The sequence below is a fragment of the Hordeum vulgare genome, chromosome 3H (assembly GCF_904849725.1).
Source record: "Hordeum vulgare subsp. vulgare chromosome 3H, MorexV3_pseudomolecules_assembly, whole genome shotgun sequence".
Classification (NCBI taxonomy): domain Eukaryota; kingdom Viridiplantae; phylum Streptophyta; class Magnoliopsida; order Poales; family Poaceae; genus Hordeum; species Hordeum vulgare.
Genome location: NC_058520.1, coordinates 611,477,663 through 611,502,825, shown reverse-complemented (window position 1 = coordinate 611,502,825; position 25,163 = coordinate 611,477,663). Strand labels below are relative to the sequence as shown.

Below are 25,163 nucleotides of genomic sequence, written 5' to 3'. Positions count from 1 at the left end.
ATTTTACATTGTAGATGGCCTAAGCTCTGTGGTTCCATCAACACATGACCCCATCATACAAAATTCGTAGAACACACACACACACAAGTGTTGATAAATTGGGCCTTCAGTGCCAACCGCTGCAGCGAACCGCTCTCTCTACAGAAAAGGCGATCGCCAGGCGGCGATCCAACTGCCCCAGCGACACCGGCCACCACCGGTCCCTGCCTCCTCCGTTGCCCACTCCGGCGACGTGAGGAGGTGGGGACCACGGCGCTGCGATGCCGGCTTGTAGTTAGGGTTGGCTTAGTGTTTCCTTGGGACGCCGTTAGGGTGGTGGGAGCGGCGTCCGGCGAATAAATCTGCCTCAACTCTATTCCCACACTGGCGGCGACCTTCACGGCGGCGTCTTGAAGTTGATGGCAACGTGTGCTGCTCGGTCCTTCAGATCGGCAGCTTGGTCTTCTCGCCGTTCTTCAGATCTGGCGAGATCAGTTTCTCGGTCTGTCGCTGGCGTTCGTGGTTATTCGCGACGGCGCTGGCGGCCGGGGCGAGGTGGTTCTTCTGGAGCGAGGATGTCGGTCCGAAGATGGTGGATCTTCCGTTCCTCTCCAACTTTGATGGGAGGCGACAAATCTTGGTCCAAGACAGCACGGGGACGTTCCCCGGTCGACGTGCCACAACGACATGTGCCTTGCTGCGTGCAGCAGGCCTGTTCATCGACTCACAAAGCCTCGTTGGCGATGGTGCTTTCTCGGGCCTTGGGATGGTGGAGGCTCGGCGTCCCTTCCGGCGTTCACCTCGGCGGCGCTGGAGTTGGGCGGCGGCCGTTCGCTACGGTGGTTGTAGGAAACCCTAGGGATCGTTTTGTATTTCTCAATCTTTTAGGTTTTTATCTGCAAATTCAGGATAATCATTTTATCCCGGTTTGTCTTTTAATTTTTACGTGTACTGCTTATTGTAACTTGTTTTTCGATTAATGAAACATGTGGTTGCTCAAAAAAAAAGTGTTGATAAATTGAATGAAAAATCATGTACACCAGTCTCTACAAGAATAGAAGATCCGATGTACAAAACATAATACTACATATTAAGAGTAGTGGGAAAAAGACATTCTTAGTGAATATCATGTTTTTAACCCCCACTCCCCCACGAAATCCTTACACTAACGTTAATCCGAAAGCATAATTTTATTACCCAATGGTGAACAATGGTGAACAATGAATACATATCACATATTCATATAAATAAGGGGGACTAAGGAAAGATAATGAATAATTTGAACCCTCAATCCCACTAGTAGAAAACAGGGCATTGAGCCAACCACATTGGACCCGGATTGGATATAAACCGGTTCTAAAGGGTCTGTCCGCTGGGCCCCCTCCCTGCAGAAAATGGCCGCAAGGCCTTTAGGACCGGTTTGTAACACAAACCGATCCTAAAGGTTTTTGGACCGTTTGCTGCAGGGAGGGGGGCCCAGTGGACAGACCCTTTAGAACCGGTTTGTATCACAAACCGGTGCTAAAGGTTTTCTCATTTTTGCAGCAACTGCGGGGCCCCGCTGTCAGACCCTTTAGCACCGGTTTTTAACACAAACCGGTCCTAAAGCCCTCCTCTCCTTCCTCCCCGAGCACCCCTATATTCCACCCCGAGCTCAACTCCATTTTTTCTAGCTCGAGCTCAACTCCATTTTTGCTCTCTCCTTCCTCTTGGGAGCTCTAATCCATCCCCATTTTTCTCCACCATTTGTCAAGATTGTTGGCACCCATCGGTCATACGGTTAGCATCAACATTCCCTCTTCCGGCATTGCAAGTTTTGCTCGTTTTCTTGCTCATTTCATTTTTGTTGTGCTAGCTAGGTGTTTGATGAAATGCCTAAGCTAGAGAGAGTTCATCATTTGTTATGTATACATATGCAATTTGAGCTCAAATTTAATTATGATTTGTGTTTTTTTTAGTGTCGCGCGCCTTGTCCCCTTCCTCACTGCCGTCGATCGCCCCGTCACCGACACAACCTTGGTGAGCCTATTGTTTTTATTTACCAAAACAAATTTTGATTTGTATGATTTAAATATTTACTTGTATATAATTTTCTTATTGTGTAAGATTTTTTTTATATGTATAGCGCCATGGTTTTGATATCCGTCCCCGTTGGCCCTCGTCCAGTCTATGATTCGGATGTGGTATATTATCTTTTATAACTACATATTTTCATTTCCTGATTATATGACAATAATTACGCCGACCAACTTGACATAGATATTTTTATCTAGGAGGTAGTGGAACCGGAAATGCCAATCGACCCTATTGTTGAGAAGTTACACTTAGTTGAACAAGAAAATGTTGGCCTGAAAGAAAGATTGAAAAAAACTGAAGAAAGGTTGGAAAAAACTGAAAGAGAGAAGATGACCTTGGAAAAGGTTCTTGCCGGTGTCGTCGATGGTCACAAGAGTGAGATGGACGCAATGCTTCTGAAGATTAGAAAGATTAGAAAATATGCAATTAGTAAAGAGGCTTGGTATCATTATGCCGTCGGGTCAATTGTTACCTTTGTTGCGATTTTGATCGCATTTGTTGTTGTTTTTAAATGCATTAATTAGAGAGAGTTTTTATGGTTGGTTTCAGTGTGTGTTTTTATGAGAACTATATATGTATGGTCACTACGCTACTTTGGTTTTAACGTGTGATGAACTTTTTGTATTAATTAATTAATTTAGTCATGATGATTTAGCATAATGGTTTTTGATAAATTTATATAATGCAGATGAACCGGCAATGGATGTACAGTGATCGACGTCGTCCCGAATTCCTTAATGGCATGCATAGTTTTCTCAATGTGGCTGAGAAAAACAGGCAGAATGGATTTATTTTTTGTCCATGTAAAAAATGCCAGAATAAGAGGAATTTCCCTAACTCAAGAACCATACACACCCACCTGTTGCAAGAAGGCTTCATGCCTAGTTATTTTTGTTGGACCAAGCACGGAGAAAGAGGGGTTGTAATGGAAGACAATGAAGAAGAAGAGGATAATGATAACTATCCTATGTTCGGTGAACACGGTGATACTGAAATGGGGGAAGACGAGCCTGAACTTGAGGGCATTGTTGATGAATCTGATGATGATCTTCGTCAGGTCATTCGTGAAGAACAGATAAACTGCGGAAGTGAAAACGAGAGGTTGAAGTTGGAGCGCATGTTAGAAGATCACAAAAAATTGTTGTACCCAAATTGCGAAGATGGTCAGAAAAAGCTGGGCACCACCCTGGAATTGCTGCAATGGAAGGCAGAGAATGGAATATCTGACAAGGGATTTGAAAAGCTGCTGAAACAAAGTCGAAACGAGGCCCAACCGCAAGGTTGAAAGATACTGCAAGGTACTCGATCGATAAAGTTGCTGCTGATGGCAAACCACTGGAACCCCCAGAAACTTATCGCAAATTTGTAAATCAGTGCGGAGTTGTTGTAAGAGACCTGGTCCCGATCAACTTAATAGAATGGAATAAGCCGAAGACTGGCGCCAACGTTGGAGCTACTTATGTCGATGACAGATTGAAAAGAGTGCTTTGCGACACGGTCTGGCTAAATTTCAGCGTAGTGGAAGATAAGAAGAAGAAAGTCGAGGAGTGGGCTTTGAAGAAGATGGCCACACAATTCCAGAGGTGGAAGAAAGACTTGTGGAAGAAATATAAGGACGAAGATCCAGTTTTCAGTGGGCACCTAGTGAAGATAAGAGACGCTTGGCCTGATTTTAAGGCGTACAAGAAATCGGGTGTCTTTACATCCCGATCAGCCACAAATACGGAGAATGCGAAGAAGAAGAAATATCACAATATTTTGGGGTCAGGTGGCTACATGACTGCCCTGCCTAGGTGGCGACGCTATGAAGATGCGCTTCTGAAAAGAAATATCATTCCACAGACACATGACTGGCCCGATAGGTCCAAGTTCTGGTTGTTCGCGCATGGGGCAACGTTGGACGCCGAGACTGGGATGATTGTTGCGGAGGGACCATGGTCGGAAAAAATAACACAAGTCGTATCAGATCTAGAGAAGGCAATAGAAGCTGTTCGAAAAGGAACTTTTGTTCCCGATAGAGAGAACGACGAGTTGACGAAGGCACTCGGGAACCCTGAAAAGTGGGGACGAACACGAGGCTTTGGAGCCACTACCCCGTGGAACCAAGGGTTTCCGACGGACCTTTGCACTTACAGAAGCCGTGGTAGAAGCAAGAGGAAGGCGCTGGAACGGATATCGACATTAGAAGAAAAGGTGGCGTTTCTCTTGAAGAAAGGGGGACACCCTGTACCTGACACTGAAGAGGAGGAAGAAGATCCTGCACCTGACGCTGATCAGCAGCAATTAGAAGACGATCCTGTAGCAGATGCCGTCCCATCTCAGCATAGAAGCAGCGTGGGTTCCACGCAGCTGCAGCTAGAAGACGGTCCTGCAGTCGAACCGTCGGCGCCTCACTACCCCGTGGATGATGTCACGGAGAAGACAAACTGTGAGATACATATGCCAATGGGGAACATATCCTTCATGGTGGCGTCAGGCTATGCTTTACCGAATCAACCTGGAGCAACCTACCATGGTGGTCAGATTCCAGCATCCCATGCTCGTGTCGGGTTGTCAACAATTACGCCGGGATGCCAGTCAATTGAGCTTGATATTCCTGGAGGTGAAGGCGAGAAGACACTGGGAGAAATGGAGCTTGGTATCATCTTGTGGAAGAAGAAACACATCGTGTTTCCTAACGCGGCGCCAAGGCCACCGACTCCTCCAGGTACAAATGCACCACCTCCAACAATTACTGAATGTTGCACCACATGTAAGCCTATTTTTAATAGTTTTTTCACTTTCGTACAGAGAATGCACGACCTCCAGGTCCACCCCCCAACGCACCTCCAAGTCCACCCCCCAACGCACCTCCAAGTCCACCCCACAACGAAGATAGGGAGCCCGAGGCCGAGAGTCCATTGCCCGTGCACTCCAGTGAGCCGACGGATGCGCCCACTACGGGTACGGCAAAGCGGAAGCTGCAGTTCAGAAGAAACGGGACTCCTCCCAAGAAGAGAGAAAGGAAACCCAATAAAGTCAAGACTCCCCCGAAGTTACCAGGCCTGATGACTCCGGAGGAACTAGACGAGGCCATGAAAGCCAAAAACAAAGCATGGTTCGCACGGTTTCCCCTGAAGCCCCCTCCAGACATCTGGAAGGAAACTCTGAAGAATGTAGCAAAGTGGAAAATTGAGCGCACCATCGACAACTTATATTATCCTGAACCGCCGCCACCGCCGCCCCTTTCAGACTATGAACGGTCATTGAAAAGATGCACACCGCACAGATGAAGCAGGCGGAGCAGATGAAGCAGGCGGAGCAGACGAAATGCGGGAAACAAGTTCCCCAGCTCGGACAACAAGAAGCACAGTCAATTGCCCCGCTCAAGGTGTTATCTGACCAGGCTTCAGTGTCCGGTCCACGCATGGGCGACGTAGGTTACGCTATTGCTGATGTGGTATATAAATATAAGCCCGAGCACCCTCTGGTCGAAAATCCTAGTGCTCTAACAACCCAACTATGGAATTTACATGGTTGGTACTTGGAGGCCGCAAGGCAAAAGAGAGACTGTATCATGGCGGCAGTTCAGGATCAACACTACTTCGGAGAGTACGGTGTAGAAGTTGGGTTCGATGATTTTTTCCAGATGTACAATCAACGTGCCCTCGACAAAGCTATCGTCAGCTGCTACTGTTTGTAAGTGATTTATTTGTGTAATTTAATTATTTAGTTAAGCTCGCGTTCATTGCCCGTATAATTATCACTCACGAGACATTCTTTTTGTACGCTACTATGCAGAATGAAGATTCGTGAATGCAGGCTGGCAGGAATCTGGGACTTTGGGTTCATTGACCCGTATTCGTTTCATCAAGAGACAATAGAAAAGTTCAACAAGGATACACCGGATGATTTGCTAAGGTTTTTGAAGCGACAAAGTACCAAAAAAGAAATACTTTGGCCCTACGGATTCAAGTGAGTGTTACTGTCTTGTACACATTCCATTTTGCTTACCTGATGTTAAGTGTAATTGATGAGTATGCATGACTGCGTGTGTACACGTGCGCAGGTCCCACTTCATATTGTTCATCATTAGAATCGATCAAGGAGTGGTTGAAGTCTGGGACCCGTTAACCTGGGACGCTGACAAATGGAAGAGCGCGCGTGAGATGCTTCAAAGGTATATATATATCGGCCTTTTTCGTTCATCGGCCTCTTTTTCGTTCATTTCCTGATATCAAGTAAGTAATAATTAACTCTTGTATTCATTTTTCTTTGTCGGTCAGGGTTTGGCAAATGTTCATCAAGGAAGAACCCGGTACATGGGCAGACAAGCTCCACTTTCAGATTAACAAAGTAAGTAGTACTACGTACCCTGGTTTCAATACCATTACCATTCTCTTGATTATTATTAATTTGACTGAATTATGTTCTCGTATATAGGGCGTCCCGCAACAACCACAGAGCACTGATTATTGTGGATACTACGTTTGCGAGTACATTCACAGGATTATCAATGAGAAATCCCGTACTTCCAGAAATCTAGAGGTACGTAACCGGATCTTCACAACTTTATTTATGTTGCCAACAATTATGTTTAGTTTTGTTCATAACTTAATTGTTTTCATCTACTTCTTTTAAAGCTGCAACGAAAGCGGGCGATGCTCAGACCAATCCAACGTTGCAAGGCAGTTGCAGAGGAATTGGCAGGATTTCTCCTCACGCAAGTCATAGATGAAGGCGGAGAATTTTTCCATCCTATGAACCAAAAGCCAGCTCCCTTCTCTATGCAAGTATACAGCTATAGGAAACGAACTTCAAATTATGTAATGATAATCGGTCCAGTACTTCGTGTTACATGTATATATGTACTTTTATTTGGTGCATCAACATTTAACCGCAAACACGGAATCGGAAACACTTAACCGCAAACACGGAATCGGTGTTTCCGGATACGTGTTTCCGATTACGTGTTTCCGATTCCGTGTTCGTAAAAAACGGAACACGGACACACGGAATCGGAAACACGGAATCGGAAAGACGTAAACGGAAATACGGAACCGGAAACACGTAAACGAAAACCCTGAAAATACGGAACACGGAAACACCGAAATACGGAATCGGAAACCCTAAAAAGAAAAGGAAAAAAAGAAAAAAAAAGCATTAGGACCGGTTGGTGTTACCAACCGGTTCTAAAGGTCCTCCGCCTGCGCGCACTCTTCGGCGCCCACGTGGAGGCCTTTAGCATCGGTTTGTAAGAGACCGGTGCTAAAGGGGGGGGGGGCCTTTAGTCCCGGATACATAGCACCGGATGTGTATCCGGGTCCAAAGGCCCTTACCAACCGGTTCTAATACCCCTTTCTCCACTAGTGTCCATAGTAAACATGCTATGATCCTTGGTTGATTTTTATCCTTTGTTTATTCCCCCTTCGTTTAAACATGCTTGTAACAAACATCTAGATGCGCATTTGAGTTAAGCCCCGGCCTATAAATACAATCAACGCGATCCTTATCATGGGTAGGACATTTCAACCAACTACAAAGAGGGAACTATACTGCAGTTGGGAAAACCGTTACAATAAGATGTAGTCATTGCAATAGGTAGTTTTTGTAAGGAATTATATCGTTGCAAAAGCTGAATACTATTGCTGTGATACATTGTGTGGTAATAAGTTGTTGCAAAATATTAATTTTTTTGTAAGACACCACACTATTGCAATAATTTACATACTTCTTGTAGTCAGAAAACTATGTATTGCAACCGAATCCTAAATCGTAGCATTAACATATCGCAATGGGTTTTTTCCCATGGTAAAATATTAATGCAACATCCTTATTTTTAATGGTATTATCATATTGCAGGGTTCCAACTAAAATCATTTGCAAGGTTATTTCCATTTTCTAATTTTATTTGCAATGGTTATATTTTATATGTCTCATCATAAGCATAACAATCATTTTGGAGCAATTTGTTACATTCATGGAGTCACTAGAAATAATGTTCTTCACCTTTACACTTTACCGCTACACATATAAGTGACAATTATAGCAAGTTCATTAAGAAGCGATTGGCTTATGAGCATGACACTTACAACGTTCGGTGGACAGACTGAATAGTTACTATTCAGTACTAGAACTAGAATAGGGAAGAAGAAGATCTAAAGCGAATTTTGCACATTGCTTCACACTAAAATAAAACTGCACAGACAGGAAAGCACCATTACAATTTGCAGCATGAAAGATCATTTCATTTCTCATGGGAAGGTTGTCAATTTCTGGGACAAAACAATGTTACACATTACATTTCTCACATATTATTTTATTTGTAGGCCTTTGTCCATCATCAGATAGGCCGATAACATCAGAGTGATGTTGTATTGAGAAATAGTTTAGTTGGCCGCGGTGGTGACCATGGTGATGCCGGCGCTAAGACCGAACCTAGAGACCTTGCAGTCGGTGGAGAAGATGTCGGAGGAGATGTAGCTCGCTACGCCACCCATCACTGGCATGTTGGCGCTTACGCTGAGCTTGTTGACGTAGTCAGAGCGGTAGGTCTGGCCGAGGACACCGTGAACATCATCGGTGAGGTCATAGAATTTGAACCCGATGTCCAGATGCGCGAGGGTGTCATCCTCTGTCACGCCATAGTTGTGGATGCGGGAGTCCTCCTTTGTGATGGGAACCACCTTAGCCATGATGTCGAACACACCCTTAAGCTGGACCCTCACACCGTTGGTCACGGTGGTCCTAGTGACAGTCAGCCCGGGTGCGACACTGGACTGCCACTTTGCCCCGATGTCTGCAGCGATATTGATCGATTCTCCATCGAAGGAGAACTCGAGGCGGTCGACGTCGTTGTTCCACTTGGTAGTCTTTTGGGCACCCATGTAGAGACGGTGATCAGCAAACCGGATGCCCAGAGCCTGGATCCAGGTGAAGTCACGGCTCATAGCGGGGTTGCGCTTGCCGATGAAGTGAGCGTTGATGTGGAGGTCAGCATCAGAGATGACACAGAAGTCCTGGTCCTTCTTGCCGTGGAAGTAGAAGTTGTTGCCATCGGCACCGGTGAAGCGAGGGTCGCCACATGACACCCCGGGATAAAAGTCACACACTTCAAGAAGGTTTTGGTTACCATCATATCTGTATCATTAGATGGGCATTTCGGGGATACAAATTAATTAGGATGCTTACAGCAGTATGTCTTGCAGCCTGGGCACATGACGACGCACTCGTTGGGGCAGCGCTTGTCGCAGGTGGCGACGCAGGGTGCGTTCCCGTCCTTGGTGTCGTCGCAGGAGAGCACCTGGGCCCTCTTCCCAAACCGCCCTGGGGTGATCATGTGGGAGTTCTTTGGCAGAGGGGGACGAGGCTGCGCGGCGGCGGAGGACACGGCGGCGCACAGCAGCACCAGCACGGCAGCCACAGCCACCACTCCCATTCCCATGGGGAAAGCCCTGGCCATTGCTATCTTCCTGAGCTAAGCTGAGCTGTGTTTAGTAACTCTGCCTATAGTGGGTAGCCAGCCGTGAGTTTGATGAGGTGTATGGCTCTATTACATGGGGATTTATAGTTGGGAAAAGATGCTCAGGTGTTGCATGCATCAATGCATGTGAGGGGACAGCATCTGTGTGGGAGATCGAACCTGGGTGGGACGTACGTAAAGCGACTCGCATCGCTTAGCATCGCAACCATCCGGAGAGCTCCAGCGCGTAAGTAGGTAATTAGATTCGTCTACAAACTTCATATTTTCATGTGGGATGGCAGATCCACATACGTAACTAGATGTCTAGATTCATGAAAATTTGCAAGGGCACGCACCTGCCAAGTTCTACGGTCTGATCGATTTGCCTCGTGATTCACGGATGAGATGTATCTCGCACAAGGACATGACAAAAAAATAGTCTCTCAAAAAGTTTAAACTTTCAACTTACGGTTTTTGCATCTAAAACTGACAAGTTTCAAACAATTTGAACATATAATATCTAGCATTTCTTCTTATCGGTCGTAGACGCAAAATAATTACTCCGCCCGTCCCATTATGTGAGCCGTTTTTTGACCCTAGTGCAGCGAGAAAAGTATCTTACGTTATGGGATGGAGGGAGTAATTTTTATCGGTCTTGTACAAAGTTTCAACATTGAAACTTCACATATATTTTAGAAGTAGTCCAAATATATTTAAAATGGATCATCTTGCTTCAGTACCTCCATCTGTTCCTTCCTTTCTATGCGATCATCTTGCTTACTATTCAAGTCCTGGATAGTGAGGATTTGCTCTTTCCTTTTATTTTTCAAGTCTTCTAGTTGTTTTGGCAGCGCTCCTTTCATTTTCCAAGTCTTTTCAAGTTCTCTATTTTGCAACTCGTTCCCTCAAAAAATGATAATAAGCTTCGATGTGCTTTGTCCGAGCATGAAAAACCGGATTGGATGAAAGATATGTCGCACCAATATTGTCACACCAAATGAGTAGTGGCTATCCTAGGGATACTCCCACCTCCCTTAACAAGGACTATACCCAGATGAGCTCCGCTGTAGCATTAGCAACTGCCTTATACTCAGCTTCAGTGCTACTATGAGATACTATGGCTTGCTTGCGAGCACTCCAGACGATCAAGTAAGGAACAAGGAAGACATCATAGCCTATCATTAGGACTCCCATCCCAACCTGCATCAGAAAATGCCGAGAGATCTCAAGACGGTGAAGACCGGAGATGCAGACCATATGAGATAATATGAGAGAGATAGCGCAGTATGCGCTTCACCGCTGTCCAACGGGATGTCCGAGGAGCATGAAGGTACTCGCACACTCTATTAACCGCATAGGAAATGTCCGAACGCGTGATAGTCAGGTACTATAAGCCACCAACAATGTTGCGGTACTCAGTAGTATCATCAGAAGTAAGCAAATCACCATCCAGAGTCGACAAACGATCAATGGTAGACATGGGAGTGATATCGTGTTTGCACTTCAACATACCAGCACATCGCAACAAATCCAAGGAATACTTATGCTGATTGAGAGTCAGGCCAAAAGAGGACCGTGAGACCTCCAATCCAAGGAAGTAATGCAGTGCACCCAGATCCTTGACAGCAAAGTGACCACTCAAAGGAGATAACAGACGGTCGGGGGCAGTCACTGAGGAGCTGATCAGAATAATGTCATCAACGTAGACCAGCCCGTACATAGTAACCTCAGGACGGTGGAACAGAAATAGAGACGTATCAGCAGTGGACGGAACAAATCCATGACGCCAAAGAACCGAGCCAAGCCGTTCATGCCATGTGCGAGGAGCCTGCTTAAGTCCAGAGAGCGCATTATCAAGACCACACAAATGATGTGGGAGAGCAGGATCAACGAACCATGGCAGTTGGTGCATGTAAACTTCTTCCTCCACGACCCCATAAAGACAAGCATTTTGAACATCAAATTGACGTAGAGACCATCTTTTGAAAACGACCAATGACACAAGCAGACAAATAGTGGTAGGTTTGACAACTGGACTGAAAGTATCCTCGTAGTCAAGACAATACCTTTGTTTGAAACCTTTGGCCACCTGTGGTGCCTTGTAGCGCTCGATAGAACCATCAGCATGCTTCTTAACCTTGAACACTCACTTGGAGTCAATGATGTTGACACCACATACAGGAGGAACCAGGCGCAAGTATTGTTCCGCCGTAGCGCCTGAAACTCCTGCTCCATGGCACTACGTCAATGAGGAATCCCGAGAGCAGTTTGAAAATGCCGAGGCTCAGTAGTGGGGCCAGCATCCGCTTGTGCCACACACGCCGCGATCCACGCAACCGTGCCATCGCTGCGTTGGCATGGAAAAAAATACCATTCTGACTACGTGTACGAGCACGCAGAACCGCGGTAGGCGGTGGTGGCGGCGGCGAAGGTGAAGACGAGGAAGATGGCAATGACGATGCATACTGATCACCAGACTCAGAGGCCACATGTATTAGTGAGGAAGACGCGTCAGACGGTCGCGAAGGCATCGCAGGAGATGCGGCTGAGGTGGGCGACGTGGGCGAGTCAAGCGACTCATCTAGACCAGGCATACGACCTGGTGAGGAAGTAGAGGCCTCCCCGGCCAACGTTGGCATTGGTCGAGGTCGCGAGGATCAAGGGGGAGGCGCGGCAACAAATGGGGTGTCATCACGATTGAGAGTGTCTGTCCCATGCACGCGATCGACGTCTCGTGAACCTCCACCATCCGGCATCTGAGCGTCCATAGGCGGCCGGTCATCCAAAAGCTCGAGGCAAGCTCCTGTCCCAGTACGTGCACCATGGTTAAGCAGCAACAAAGGGGTATATGCAACATCTACAAATTGACCAGGCAAAGGTAAAACAGAGTTCTCTGGCCTAGTGGGAGTATTGGAGGTGATGGAAGGTGCGGAAAAAGGAAAACATTCTTGTCAAGCACCACGTCACAGGAAATGTAGTTGCGGTTAGAGGGGACATGAAGACATTTGTACCCTTTGTGAAGAGAACTATAACCAAGAAAGACGCAGTATTTACACCGAAACTCTAATTTATGTTTGTTATATGGACGAAGATGTGACCAACACGCACAACCAAAGACCTTGACAAAAGTATAATCAGGAGTTTCATTAAGCAAGAATTCAAGTGATGTTTTCATCTGAAGAAGTCGTGTCGGAAGCCTGTTAATTAGAAAACAGACAATGGTAAAAGCATCACCCCAAAACTGAAAGGGAACGGAGGCATGAACGAGCAAGAGTGTGTTGAGGTTGTGATACTCACCCCTCAATCAGATTGAACATGAATAATCTTGTGATTAAGAAGACGCTCAACATGTGCTTGGAATTGCAAGAAAACATCAAACACATCAGACTTGCGCTTAAGAAGATAAAGCCAAGTGAACCGACTATAAGCATCAATAGAATTGACATAGTAGTTATAACCACTAACAGAGGTTTGTGCATGGACCCATACATCATAGAACACACGCTCAAGAGTTTTATTGACTACACACTCGACTCTGAAAAAGGGAGATGATGATTCTTGCCTTGTTGTGAGGCATCACAAACTGTGATAACATTCCTATTAGACACAACTGGAAGCTCATGACGATGAAGAACAGGAATGACAATGGGAGTGGCAAGATGACTAAGGCGTGCGTGCCAATGTGCGAAGACACACGAACATCACTGAAAACACATGAAGATGGTGGCACATCAAGCGCATAAAGACCATTGCGTAGTCGACCTCTAAGGGGTACGTCCCTCGTGTCCCGGGCCTTAACAAAAAATGGAAAGGATGAAATTCAGCAAAAACATCATTGTCACGAGTAAATTTAGAAACTGACAACAAACTACATGAAATAGAGGGAACTTGAAGGACATTAAGGAGACACAACTGTTTGGATCGACGAGTAAGAAGAGAAGGCTGACCAATATGTGAGATGTGCATACCTTCCCCATTAGCTGTGTGAACCTGATCATATCCACGGTACGACTGCTGCGTAGAGAGCTTGCCCATCTCGCTCGTCAGGTGATTGGTACCTCCCGTATCCTTGTACCACGATACGTCAACTGGATAGGAAGGAGTATCGCCTGCTCATGACTCATCAGGGCAGCCTGCTTTTCAATGCCTTTGCCGTTGTTGCCAATCCAAAAGAAATCCTGCTTGAAGCAGCGATGGCAACGGGAAGCAATGTGACTATCAAGTCCAGAGAGCTGACAGGGAAACTGAGCACCACAGGAGGGGTAGCAGGCATGGACGCGGCTGCCCGCGGAGGTAGTGGAGTTCCGCCAGTTTGACATAGGCGGCGGCGGTTTGCCACTAGTTGGTGACTTGGAGGGTTTACCCTTGCCACACGTTGCAGCGTTGGCGGAGGGAAAACTCGGCGCGGATCGGCTAGCTTTGAGACATTGTTTCGTTGCGAGAAGACGTGCGTACAGCTCGCACGGCTGAATGGGAGTGTCACTGCCATTGACATTCTCCACCAAGTTATCATTGTCATCATCCAAGCCACTGAGCACATAGGAGGTGAACTCCTCGGGGCGGAGGGCCTTGCCAATGGAGGCAAGGGTGTCCGCCATGCCCTTAACCTTGTTGAAGAAGTCGATAACGGTGAGGTCATTGAGCTTCACCTCCCCAAGCACAGTGCGAATAGGACGAGCACACGCTTGGGAATGCGAAGCGAAACTCGTCAACGTGTCCCGAGACGTAGCGGCGAAGAGGACCAGCGACAAAACTCCATCCGAGAGAGAGAACTGTAAAGCAGATAAAATGGCCTGATCCTGGGCCACCCAGGCATGGTGCGCTGGATGATACGGCGAAGGGCACGACAGTGTACCATCAACATAACCCTCCAAATAGCGATTGCGAAGAAGCAGAAGGACCTGTACACGCCAAGCTATGTAGTTATCCGTCGTGAGCTTCACCGTAATGAGGTGCACAAAGTAAAACGGCGTCGTTGCCGCAACATGAACAAAAGACGGTGGCGGCGCAGTGTATGGTGGTGCATAGAAGCCCGGAGGCGGAGTACCACCCGGATGTACCGAGGAAGCCACCAACTCCGCCGAGGAACCACCGTAGGGTGGCCCATATGATGGCGGCGCGGTCGCCAAGGCCGACTGGTAACCATCGTAGGCGGGCGGTGCAGCAGCGCCATATGGCATAGGTGGCGCAGTATAGGCACCGAGAAACGACGGGTACATCATCCACGGGTTGGCTACGACATGGGCATGGGCCGGGGGTCGAGGAGGCGCGTCGTAGGGCGCCACCATCGCGGCTGGAGAACCGTGGGCCCGGGGGCGGGGGGTAACCTCGGCAAGGGCTGGCCGTGGCAGCACCGTAGGCCGGTGATGGCGCACGTGCAAGATCGCGGCGCGAGCGGGGCGGCGGAGTCGTAGACTAGCGGTGGCGCGGGTGCGAGATCGCGCAGAGGCTGTCTCGTAGAGGCGCCGGCCATGGAGACCAGCGGCCGAAAGGATAGAGACGGGGAGGCGGCGCACGTGGCGGCGGTGGCTGATACCATATTAGACTTGGGGTTTGTGGGAAACTGCACAACACTTAATACTATCTCATATATATAAAGATACATCAAGTGTACAAATACAAGACACATGTCATATACAGAAGATATGTATAAACATTCTCTAACACTTTCTACCTATAGTGCACTAAAATTCAAACTTCTAGCCCTCTGTGAAGCAAATGAGAGGGAAACCAGTCAACTGGGCTGATCACCTTATCACATCTTCGTGAATCAAAAGCTGCAGCAGGCATAATGGGTTGGAACGTGGGCGCCACAGCCTCTTCATCTGTCCTCGACCACTCACACTTTCTACCGTTCTACTCTATATATCACGCTGCTTTCATGAATTGAACCACCAGCCGCAGTTGGGCAATGCGATCAGTGTTGCCACTGCCACCACACGATGCATATATATATACTCGGGAAAGGTGTGCGCTGGAGTATACTAGCTGCAATGGCTGCGTTAGACCATCATCTTCTCGTCTTCATCCTTCTCGCCCTTGCCGCCAGCAGCAGCATCATCAGCGCAGCCGCTGCTGCCGCGGACAATGACGACGTGCAGCTGCGGAAGGTAGCCATGTCGCAGGCCGTCAAGGTGCTGTCCCGCTACAGTCCGGAGACCACCGACCAGGAGACGCTGAAGCGGGCTCTGGCGGTGGTGAACCGGGAGGCGCAGCGGTACTGGAAGCCCATCTTCAAGAACGTCAACAAGGTGATGGACAGCGGCGCCGACCACCGCAGCAAGGAGGCGGCGTTCGCCGTGGCCAAGGAGCTGCTCAACCGCGAGCTTGGCCAAGGCCCCAACGCCGTCAAGATCGACTTCGAATATGTGTGACATGCATGCATTCATCGCCAATTCGCCACCTCGGCATTTCTTTTCATTCGGTCTTAGCGTGCCTCGTCTCTGTCTGTGTTGTTGTTAGTACTCCTGCTGCTTCCTGCGGCCGCCATCCACTTCCTTGTCGACGCCTGTTGTGATTGTGCTTGCCTGTTCTCTTAATCAGCGGGGTGGATAAGAAGGTTGTTTTACTTCTGCATGTATTCTCTACCCTTTAATTTATTGCTATGTTGGTTTCTTAGACTTTCCATCCATTGTTTCTTTGTTCCAAGTTGAATCAATTATATAGGGAATCAACGAATGATGCTGATTTATAACAGTCTATTACCCAAAATGGCCATAGAGCTTTCATATACGACACAATTTCTGTTGTAGTATTGCTTAATCTAGATCATCAGGTAAAAAAAATGAATGGTCCAAGTAAATTGTTTTACCGTAAAAGCACTCGAAAATTAGTAACAAAGCATATAACTATGAAAACTATGTAAGGGAAATACTGTTTTCTTTAGATAAATATATATCCCACAAGAATCGTAAGTTGAAGCCAAAACGTAGACGACTGTGTACTCGTTCTCACTAAACCGCCCTGAACCACCAGAATCAATTGAATGGTGTCCCACTGTGTTCAAGACAAACACTCCAGCAATCATCATCACTTGCATATAGGAAATAAACTGTTCGGGACAATAACTTTAATCTTTACACATCTTGAAGGAAACCCGGAGAAGCTATTGACTCGCTGAAAAAACAAATCTAAATAATTACCTTAACATTTTCCATCTGAAAACAACTAGGTTGAGACACATGGTTGGTGCTGCAAGGGCAGCAAACCCAAAGATGGAACTTTGCCTTCGTCTTGCCATGGCTTTTTTACCTCGAAACAGAAGAAGGCATTACCCTGGTGAAGCCTATTTGGAGTAGTTCCCGAGTCGCGATTCACTCAGATTGCCATTTGAGTTCATGTTTCGCAATTCGCTACCTCATACGAATCAAATTCGATATGGCGTATATATATGTTTCAGATTTATGAATTGGGCATTAGATTTGTGTACAAGTATGATGGAATAAGGAAATCGTGGAAGAACATGGACTCACAAACACTAAGGAAATGACCATTGGTTTAATGAAAAATAAAAATAGAAAACATGGGAAATATCATCATAAGGGGGACATAGTTCCCACTACAAATAATAGGGATGCCATCTATTCTCCCCCCCAAAGGTTTTCTAATAATAGGGACACCATCCATTCTCCCCAAAGATTTAGGCATGGTCAAAATACTAGCACACATGCATTACATTCAAAATTACTAATTGCCATATTAATATTTGGCATAGAAACTTCTTGTTTATGTTTTTCTCCCTAGCTTTTAAGAGCTTCAACAATATGTTGAATGAATGATTTTTATTCTCATGAACATTAGTTGCTTTAATTATAGATAACAAAACATAAAGACTTAAGAGAACAATCATTAAAATGAGTGTTTCCATGCAAAATGGTGGGACACTCACAACCTAAATTTTGGACTTGTCCAAATCCACTTTTGATATTAGTGTGACTAGATAGATCTGTCTATAAACTTGTGGGACCTCTCCAAGGCCAGTTTCGTTATCGTCGTAGTTAAGATACAACAGTTGAGGTAATGCATCACCAAAGGGGTTTCAATACTACCTAAAGTTTTGATGTCACCAATACTGACGACATCATAAATTTCAACATTGTAGCCATTCTTTCTGCCCCTCTCTCTCTCTCTCTCTTCTAGTTGTAATCATAGTAAGCATACTAGGATTATGATTAATCTTATATTGTATTAGTTTTAAGGACTTCGGTATTTCTTCTTTAGAATATATAGTTCAAAGTAGGTTGAGTATCGGCCATGTCTGCAAGGGTAGAATTTGAAACTTCCTATATATTGGTTCATGTTGTTCAATTAATTACTCAATCACTTCAATGTTCAAGAATGCTCATTGATCTCTTTTGGAGAAGCTATTTCTAGTATTTTTATGCATAAATTATTAATTTTCCTTTTAAACTTCTATGAGTTAAACTCATTAGAAAAATATTCATAATATTTTCTCTAAAAAACCATAAGACTTGTGAAGGTTTTGTGGATACGGTCTACCACAATTAGTTCCAAGTTCTTTATATAACAAATGTTATCAAAATTGTTTCAAGAGATGAACTTCATATCTGCTTGATCATTATTTTGTTCAACAAGAAACATCCTTATGATAATTAGGAACTTTTTTTAAGCAATCATAGATGTAGTCATATCAAATTTTCAGTGAAACAAGAGATAAGTTCAACATAATTTACCTTCTAAGAGTTGGAGCTCTTTCAGTGTGCCAGTGGGTGTCGTTTGTTGTCATGCCATCAAGTAGGTTAATAGGATTCCCTAAAGTGATTTCAATGAAGGTACCATCGACATCAAAGTCTAAAAGGTTCTTGAAAATATAGTTAAGGCGACCATGGAAAATTTGCAAAATCATCCACTCACTTAAACCATGTGCGCACGGAAATTCTTATTCATAGCTTTTAATGTTTACCAAGATAGGGATGCATGCTCATGCTCATTCTAATGTTATTTAAAATTCAAAGACATCTTAATTGTAGGATTTTTGTAGACAGATGATATATTTGCCACATTTTGTTCGTGAATCAATGCTATTGTTAGGTACAAACAACAACCATTCTTTAGCCCCAAGTATTAATGTAAATTGAAAGAGGTTTAATTTGAAAATATCAGCTCCTAGTTCTTTATATTTTTGCATATCACGCAGTTCAACAAACTATTCAAGTGAGAAGCAACATCTTCATTAAAGGAACCAGAGAATTGTTTTTCCAACACTAAATTCAATAAAGTTGCATGCTATTTAGCCTTAGTAGGTTGTGTAGGAATATGTGTACTAGTAGATTCATCATTATCGATACTTGAAAAGTCACATAGTATGCTATCTGGGGCTGTTGACATCATTGCCCTAACTACTTGCTCTAATAAAATATGTCTTTCCTTTGTGATTTTTAGGTTTCCTAGAGAGCAGAAAATCAACTAAGTAAGGTCAATAAGTAAGTAAAGTAATGGAGTGTAGGACCTACAACTTCAAGAAGAACTCCCCATCAACGACGCCACTAAAAGGCTTGCTTTCTCTCATCTACGAAACTGTCGGGCCCTCAACTGCAGAGGTTTGTAGTGATCAAAAAATATTTCTCAATTGGATGACCTTAAGGTTTATCGAACTAGTAGGAGTGCTTGAATTAAACCTAAAAATCAGTTCCTACTTACATCTAAATACTTATGTTGGTCCCCAAGCAATATAATAAGATTGTCAGTCTCATTAGCCTTGCTTGTTACAAGGTTTCACGTACTTGTGGTAGAAACTGATATTTGCAACAAGATTGAGAAGAGATTCATATTGTAAACTGTAAATAAAGAGATGGATCAATGTTGAAACCAATTAATATGAATGGATTAGGATAAATAATTACACTTGTGGCATCTCTCTATAAAGTATAACATAACTGTGGAGAACAGATTAATTACAGTCGCGTATCGGTTATTGTATTTCTTATTATTATGATTATACATTGCATAATTTCGTAGAGGCATTATGTACTTATATATTTAGACAACTATCCAACTGCATCTATACCTAATCCCAACATCGTTATCTAACATATATTTCAAAGGTATTAAGTAAAACAGATTATTGCATTAAGCCTCATGACATTAAGTACACAGTTGTACTAAAACAATCAATTAATTTCGACCAGAGGGAGTTATATTATCTTTACCTCTAGCTCATCACCTAGACAACTAATTTTCTCTCTTCTTATCCTTAGTGGCAATAACATAATATAAATTTGTTTCCACTTATTTTCACTGCGGTAGATTACTTGCATGATTAAACTCATATAACATACACACCACTCCGTTGGAGATTGTTCATCTAAACATGGTTGTGGCAAGACTAATACATCAGAGGGCATATATATCTATAAATTATGCAGCAAAGAACTCTTATGAATCTATAAATAAAACATGCATATATCAGATCATAAAGTGAGAAATCATCACCATGACAAACACATCACATATTACTTTAGATGGATCGCGATCATGTGGGGAAGCTCATTTGATCATTGTATTGAAGAATACGGGAGAATAATTGTCATCTAGCTACTGTTATGGACACGATCCAAGGAGTACTCACACTTATGAATGTTGGCAGCTAGGATTATGAAGATGACTCCGATTATGGATCCCCCCTTCGAATGAGTACGGTAACAGGTTACAGAAGAAGGAGGATGTGGAGACGCTCAGTAGGGCTGCATACTAGGGGCGTGTACCTTTGGTGACCCAGGTGGCTCTGCCTTCTTCATCGCTTGAAACTTTGCAACATAATTTTTTTGCTGGTTTATTTTTTACCGAAACAATATTTTTCCTAAAAAAGTTTGAAAATCATAAGAACACACAGCTGGAACTTAACAGTGAATTTCTTAAGTTTAGTTTAGAAAGTTGATGAACTTAACAAGAAGGAAAGTAAAGGTGGAGCTCTGACAACTGCGACACGCCGCAGCGCAGGGATGGGAGCACCGTGACTAACAAGAGCACAGATATCTAGGGCACGCTAAGGCCGAAATTGAAAGGCACAGGTGGCGAACGGGCATCCATGTTACAATTCTCCGATGCCGAGGTCCTTCCGGTGGCAGGCCGGGCACGGACCGAGCTCGCGGTCGAGCATCAACTTGAGCTCGACGGACGCCTCCGCCGTGCTGCGGTCGTCGGCGCCGGTGCCCATCACCTTGTCGAGGGCCTTGAAGATGGGCTGCCACTGCTCGGGGTGGGCTTCGACCTCACGGTTCAGCACCGCGAGCGCCCGCTTCACCTCCCTCACCGCTTCGTCGTCGGTGGTGTCCACGTCGAAGCGGGCGACCACCCCGAGGGCCCTGCATCATGGCCTCGTTCCGCTGGTGCACGTCGTCGTCATCCGCAGTGGCAACTGCGCTGGCGCTGCTGCGGGTGGCGAGAGCAAGGACGACGAAGAAGAAGAGGAGGTGAAAGTGGAACCAGGCCATGGGAGCATCTCTAGTAGAATTCTCAAACCCTCAAACCCTTAAAAATAATCGTTTTTTTTACAGTTTTCATCGGAAAAACGGCGTAGACTAGAACCTTTAAACCCTTAAACCCGTAAAAAAATTTAGAGGTCGAACCCTCAAACCCCTTCCCAGCCTGTAGAAGTGAGGGTTGGGGGGGGGGGGGACTGCCCCCAACCCGCACTCATTTTTCCACATCGCGCGGGAGGAAGTTGGTTCCCGCGCGTGGGAGGAATCCGCAGCGGCCGCCGCCAGCCCGCCGCCCTCCGCGCTCCAGCCGCCGCCCCGGCCCCGGCCCCGCCGCCCCTCTGCGCCCAGGCCCCGGCACCGCGCTCCAGCCGCCGCCGTCGCGCCTGCCGCCGCCCCCCGCGCTCCAGCCGCCGCGCCTGCCGCCGTGCCCCCGCCCGCCGCCGCCGCCCTCCGCGCTCCAGCCGCGGCCGCCGTCGCCGCGCCCCCGCCCGCCGCGGCGCCCGGCGGAGCTCCACCGCGCGGTACGCCAGGGAGACGGCCTCGTCCAGGCAGCGCGAGCTCCTCCGCGGCTGAAGTCATTTTTGTATCCTCTGTTCCTCCGCGTGCATGTTCATAGTGTTCAAAACTAGGCTATAAGGGTTGGGTTTGAGGGTTCTAGTCTTTGCCTCTGTTTTTCAACCCTTAAAAGTGTCAAAAATGGTCAATTCTCAACCCTTAAAACTGATTTTAGATTTAAGGGTTTGAGGGTTTTACTAGAGATGCTCTAAGTACGGTGTACACTGATCCATCTGTTGAACAAGGACGGTAAGTATATATATGATGTGGTGGCTGTGGCAACGCGGGTCGCATTGCACAACAGAAAGCTGGGTGAGTGGGAGAAGAAATCACGTGACTTTATCCGATCGATTCATCTGTTGAACAAGGACGGTAACTATATATATGGTGTGGTGGCACTGGCAACGCTGATGGCATTGCACAACTGAAAGCTGCATGAGTGGCAGAAGAAATCATGTGACCTATGTGATGGATTCGGCGGCTTTTTGACCGATCCATCTTACCCATGTTCAAACTTGCTGCAACAGATGTGACTATGTGAGCACCCTCGCCTCCTGTTGATAAAGCTGGTACGTGATATTGGGTGATAAAGCTAGCTGCGCACCCTCGCCTCCTGTTGTACCATTGGCCACTGATCTAAAAGCCAAAATATAACCTAATCCTGAATGTATTCAAATCAATTAACTCTTGCCGTTGTATAATTGTGAATTTCCTTACAAGATTTTTTTTTACATTTCCGCTCAAAGCCAGAAGTATAACATAATTCGGACAAAAATACTGAGAAGCTTCTTGTGCTCCTGTGAGAAGCACACTTGTGCTTTTGCAAGAAGCACAGCTTTCTTTAGGCCTTATTTGGTACTAGTGTATTTTAGGGAATTTGTGGGGATTATTCAGGTCAAACCCCTCAATCCCCACACATCCCATAACACCATTTGGTTTTAGTATATTTGACATGTTTCGTCCCAACATTTCCCTTCAAATCCCCAAATTATAGTGCATTTTTCTCAATACCCAATACACTACCCCTACCTAGTGTATTGGGGATAAATAGGGATTCGAAGGGATTAGGTGAAGGTTGGGGTTTCACCCAAGGGATTATCCCCACCAATCTTCTCAAAAACACTAGTACCAAACAATATTGCCTTATGCGCGAAGAGAACCTTTGCTTTCCCGAGAAAGGGAAAAAAAACACAGCCAGCGCTTCCAAAAAGAGTTGAAAAACGCAATTGTCTTTCCGGGCTTTGTACTTTTTTTTTCAGTTTTCAAATCATTTTTTTGTTGCCGGTTTTTCTCTTTTTTCCTTCACTCTTTTCACCTTTTACGTTTCTCTTATTGTTTTTCATTATTATTTTTTCATCAAACTCTATTAACGTGGGATTTAATTTTAAAAATATTGACGTGAAAAATGGGACGGTAAAAATTGTTTGGGATTTGGACTTCTTCACAACTTTTTTATAATATAGGATGAACTCAGATATGATGCACTTTTTAAAATGTATGGTGAATTTGTTTAATATAAGGTGAACAACTAAACTTTATTTAAATACATAGTAAACAGTTTTTATCATATACTTTTTTATTTTTTCTTAATACATTTTTAATTATTGTGCTACACTAGCGCAGAAACGGACATTTGTTCCGGTTGGGCCATTAGTCCCGGGCCGCCAACAGGGACTAATACCTTGGGATTAAAGGCCAACCTCCTTTAGTCCCGGTTGGCCATGACCCGGGAGGAATGCCCCTCCACGTGAATGGCAAGGCGCGCCAGGGGCGGGGACCTTTCGTCCCGGTTGGTGACACCAACCAGGACCAGAAGGCAGCCTTACAGCGGGTTTTTTTTTCTCTGAAATGAGGGGTTTAGGGGTTTCATATATCGATCACGGATATCCATCCACTTTAATCAAATATTATGTCATATAACTCATCATCATCTTACGTACTCATCTAACAACTCATCAACATCTTAAACATATACCAAGTCAAAATCTCATAAAACAGAAAAACATCATAATAATCATCATCCTAATCGATCATGCCAAGTTAATATAAACCAGAAACACTTGTCTATCATAAGAGCTAGTCCTCGCTTCTAGGTATAATGTCGTAAAACAGAATAACATCTATGTCTTCGTGATGAAGAATAGAGATCCAACGGTCTCCAACTTATGACTTGCGATTCTTCTTTATTTATCTCCATGCTTCAATTTGGAGCCTTTTTGATTTGCGGTCAGTCGGGGATGGAGCATCAAACTCATCCCTCAGCGGGCTTTTAATTGTCATATGACCTGCGCCGTGCATCAACAGAGGCACTACATTATTTTTCAGTTGTTGTTGAAGAACATAATAATAATCTAGTTAGCAATGTAATCAACACTATTTATGCAATAGTAGAATGTACTTAATTAGAAAACTCTTACCAAGATATTTTGGCGAATGTGATCCACCCTCAACCTATGCACTAGCGGCTTGTAAAATTTATAATTTGGGTCATTTTCCAAATTATACGGTAAGTTCTTCCTACCAACTAGGACAGCAACAAGAAACTGGACAAGAACATCCTTTGGCTCCCAAGAAAGTGGATAAGAACATCCATAAGTGTCAATTAATTTTCGTAATTCACTCGAACCATCGAAATAAGTTGTAAACTATAATTTAACAAATTTAGTATATGAATGAACACCAACTATTTCTAAATATAAAATGCAAATTGCTTGACAAATATGGTTAACAAACTCACATGGAGGTAAAACAGGAAACATATCGACATCCACCCAAATGTCGATGTTACCTGCCATATTATCTTCACGACGAAGATCGAAGGTTATTTCCATATCCTCCTGAAATCCATATGCCTTGCAAAGATCTTCCCAATTTGAGCACCATATTTCTGTGTTATAAACTGCATTCATTACTTTGATCAGAAATATGTGACCATGTATAGTCCTCAGTTTAACTCTCCTCGTCTCCATACTCTCGTGGTCTTCGAACCCGAATCTCTCCAACACATACCTTCTTGCATGAAAAGGGAGGAACTAGTCGAATTGTATAAAACAGAAATTACAGATTGAAGCAAAGAAACAAAAGTCATGCTTAATTAGGAAAAAACACTTGTCATCGTTGCATGTCACAGAAACTTCAAAGGTCTCGTCAAGCTTGATGCTGAAGAACACGTCGTCTCGCAGGTGAGGCCTGTCACACAGACTCCCAATAATCATCATTAGACATTTTCTGTTTTAATATGATAATTTAACTTATAATCCGTAGAACATGTTTGTAAATGTGTAAACAACAACCGTGACTCTGTATCTAAAGAATTGAACATCTATAAACAGAAATGTCAAAACATCTATAAATTAAATGGAACACCTATGGTATTCACATTCCATAGAAAACATACAACCAAGTATATATATATATACATATACATGTATATATATATATACATGTATATGTATATGTATATATACATATACATGTATATATATATATACATATACATATATATATATATATATATACACGCATTTTATAAAAAAATATAACTATATGTACTATATTCCATAGAGAATCTAGCATCCACTCTAACCTCTTGGAAAAAATCCTTAGTTTTTCATGCCATGTAATCAAACAAACTCAAAATCCTATGTTTCTTCTTCTCCTGATTTAGTTAA

General features: G+C 44.6%; 2 protein-coding genes and 1 pseudogene across 2 annotated transcripts; 1 reads left to right on the top strand and 2 right to left on the bottom strand.

The window, feature by feature from the left end:
• Positions 1-8,260: 8,260 nt before the first annotated feature.
• On the bottom strand, positions 8,261-9,558 carry LOC123441116. The gene is made up of 2 exons (XM_045117630.1): positions 9,226-9,558; positions 8,261-9,145 (listed from the first exon to the last, which is right to left on the bottom strand). Exons 1-2 carry the CDS (start codon positions 9,494-9,496, stop codon positions 8,424-8,426), a joined length of 993 nt encoding a protein of 330 aa, XP_044973565.1. The 5' UTR covers positions 9,497-9,558; the 3' UTR covers positions 8,261-8,423.
• A 5,925-nt stretch (positions 9,559-15,483) lies between these two features.
• LOC123441115 lies at positions 15,484-16,072 on the top strand. The gene has a single exon (XM_045117629.1). It carries the CDS (start codon positions 15,490-15,492, stop codon positions 15,868-15,870), a length of 381 nt encoding a protein of 126 aa, XP_044973564.1. The 5' UTR covers positions 15,484-15,489; the 3' UTR covers positions 15,871-16,072.
• A 4,474-nt stretch (positions 16,073-20,546) lies between these two features.
• On the bottom strand, positions 20,547-20,949 carry LOC123442276 (annotated as a pseudogene).
• Positions 20,950-25,163: the final 4,214 nt, after the last annotated feature.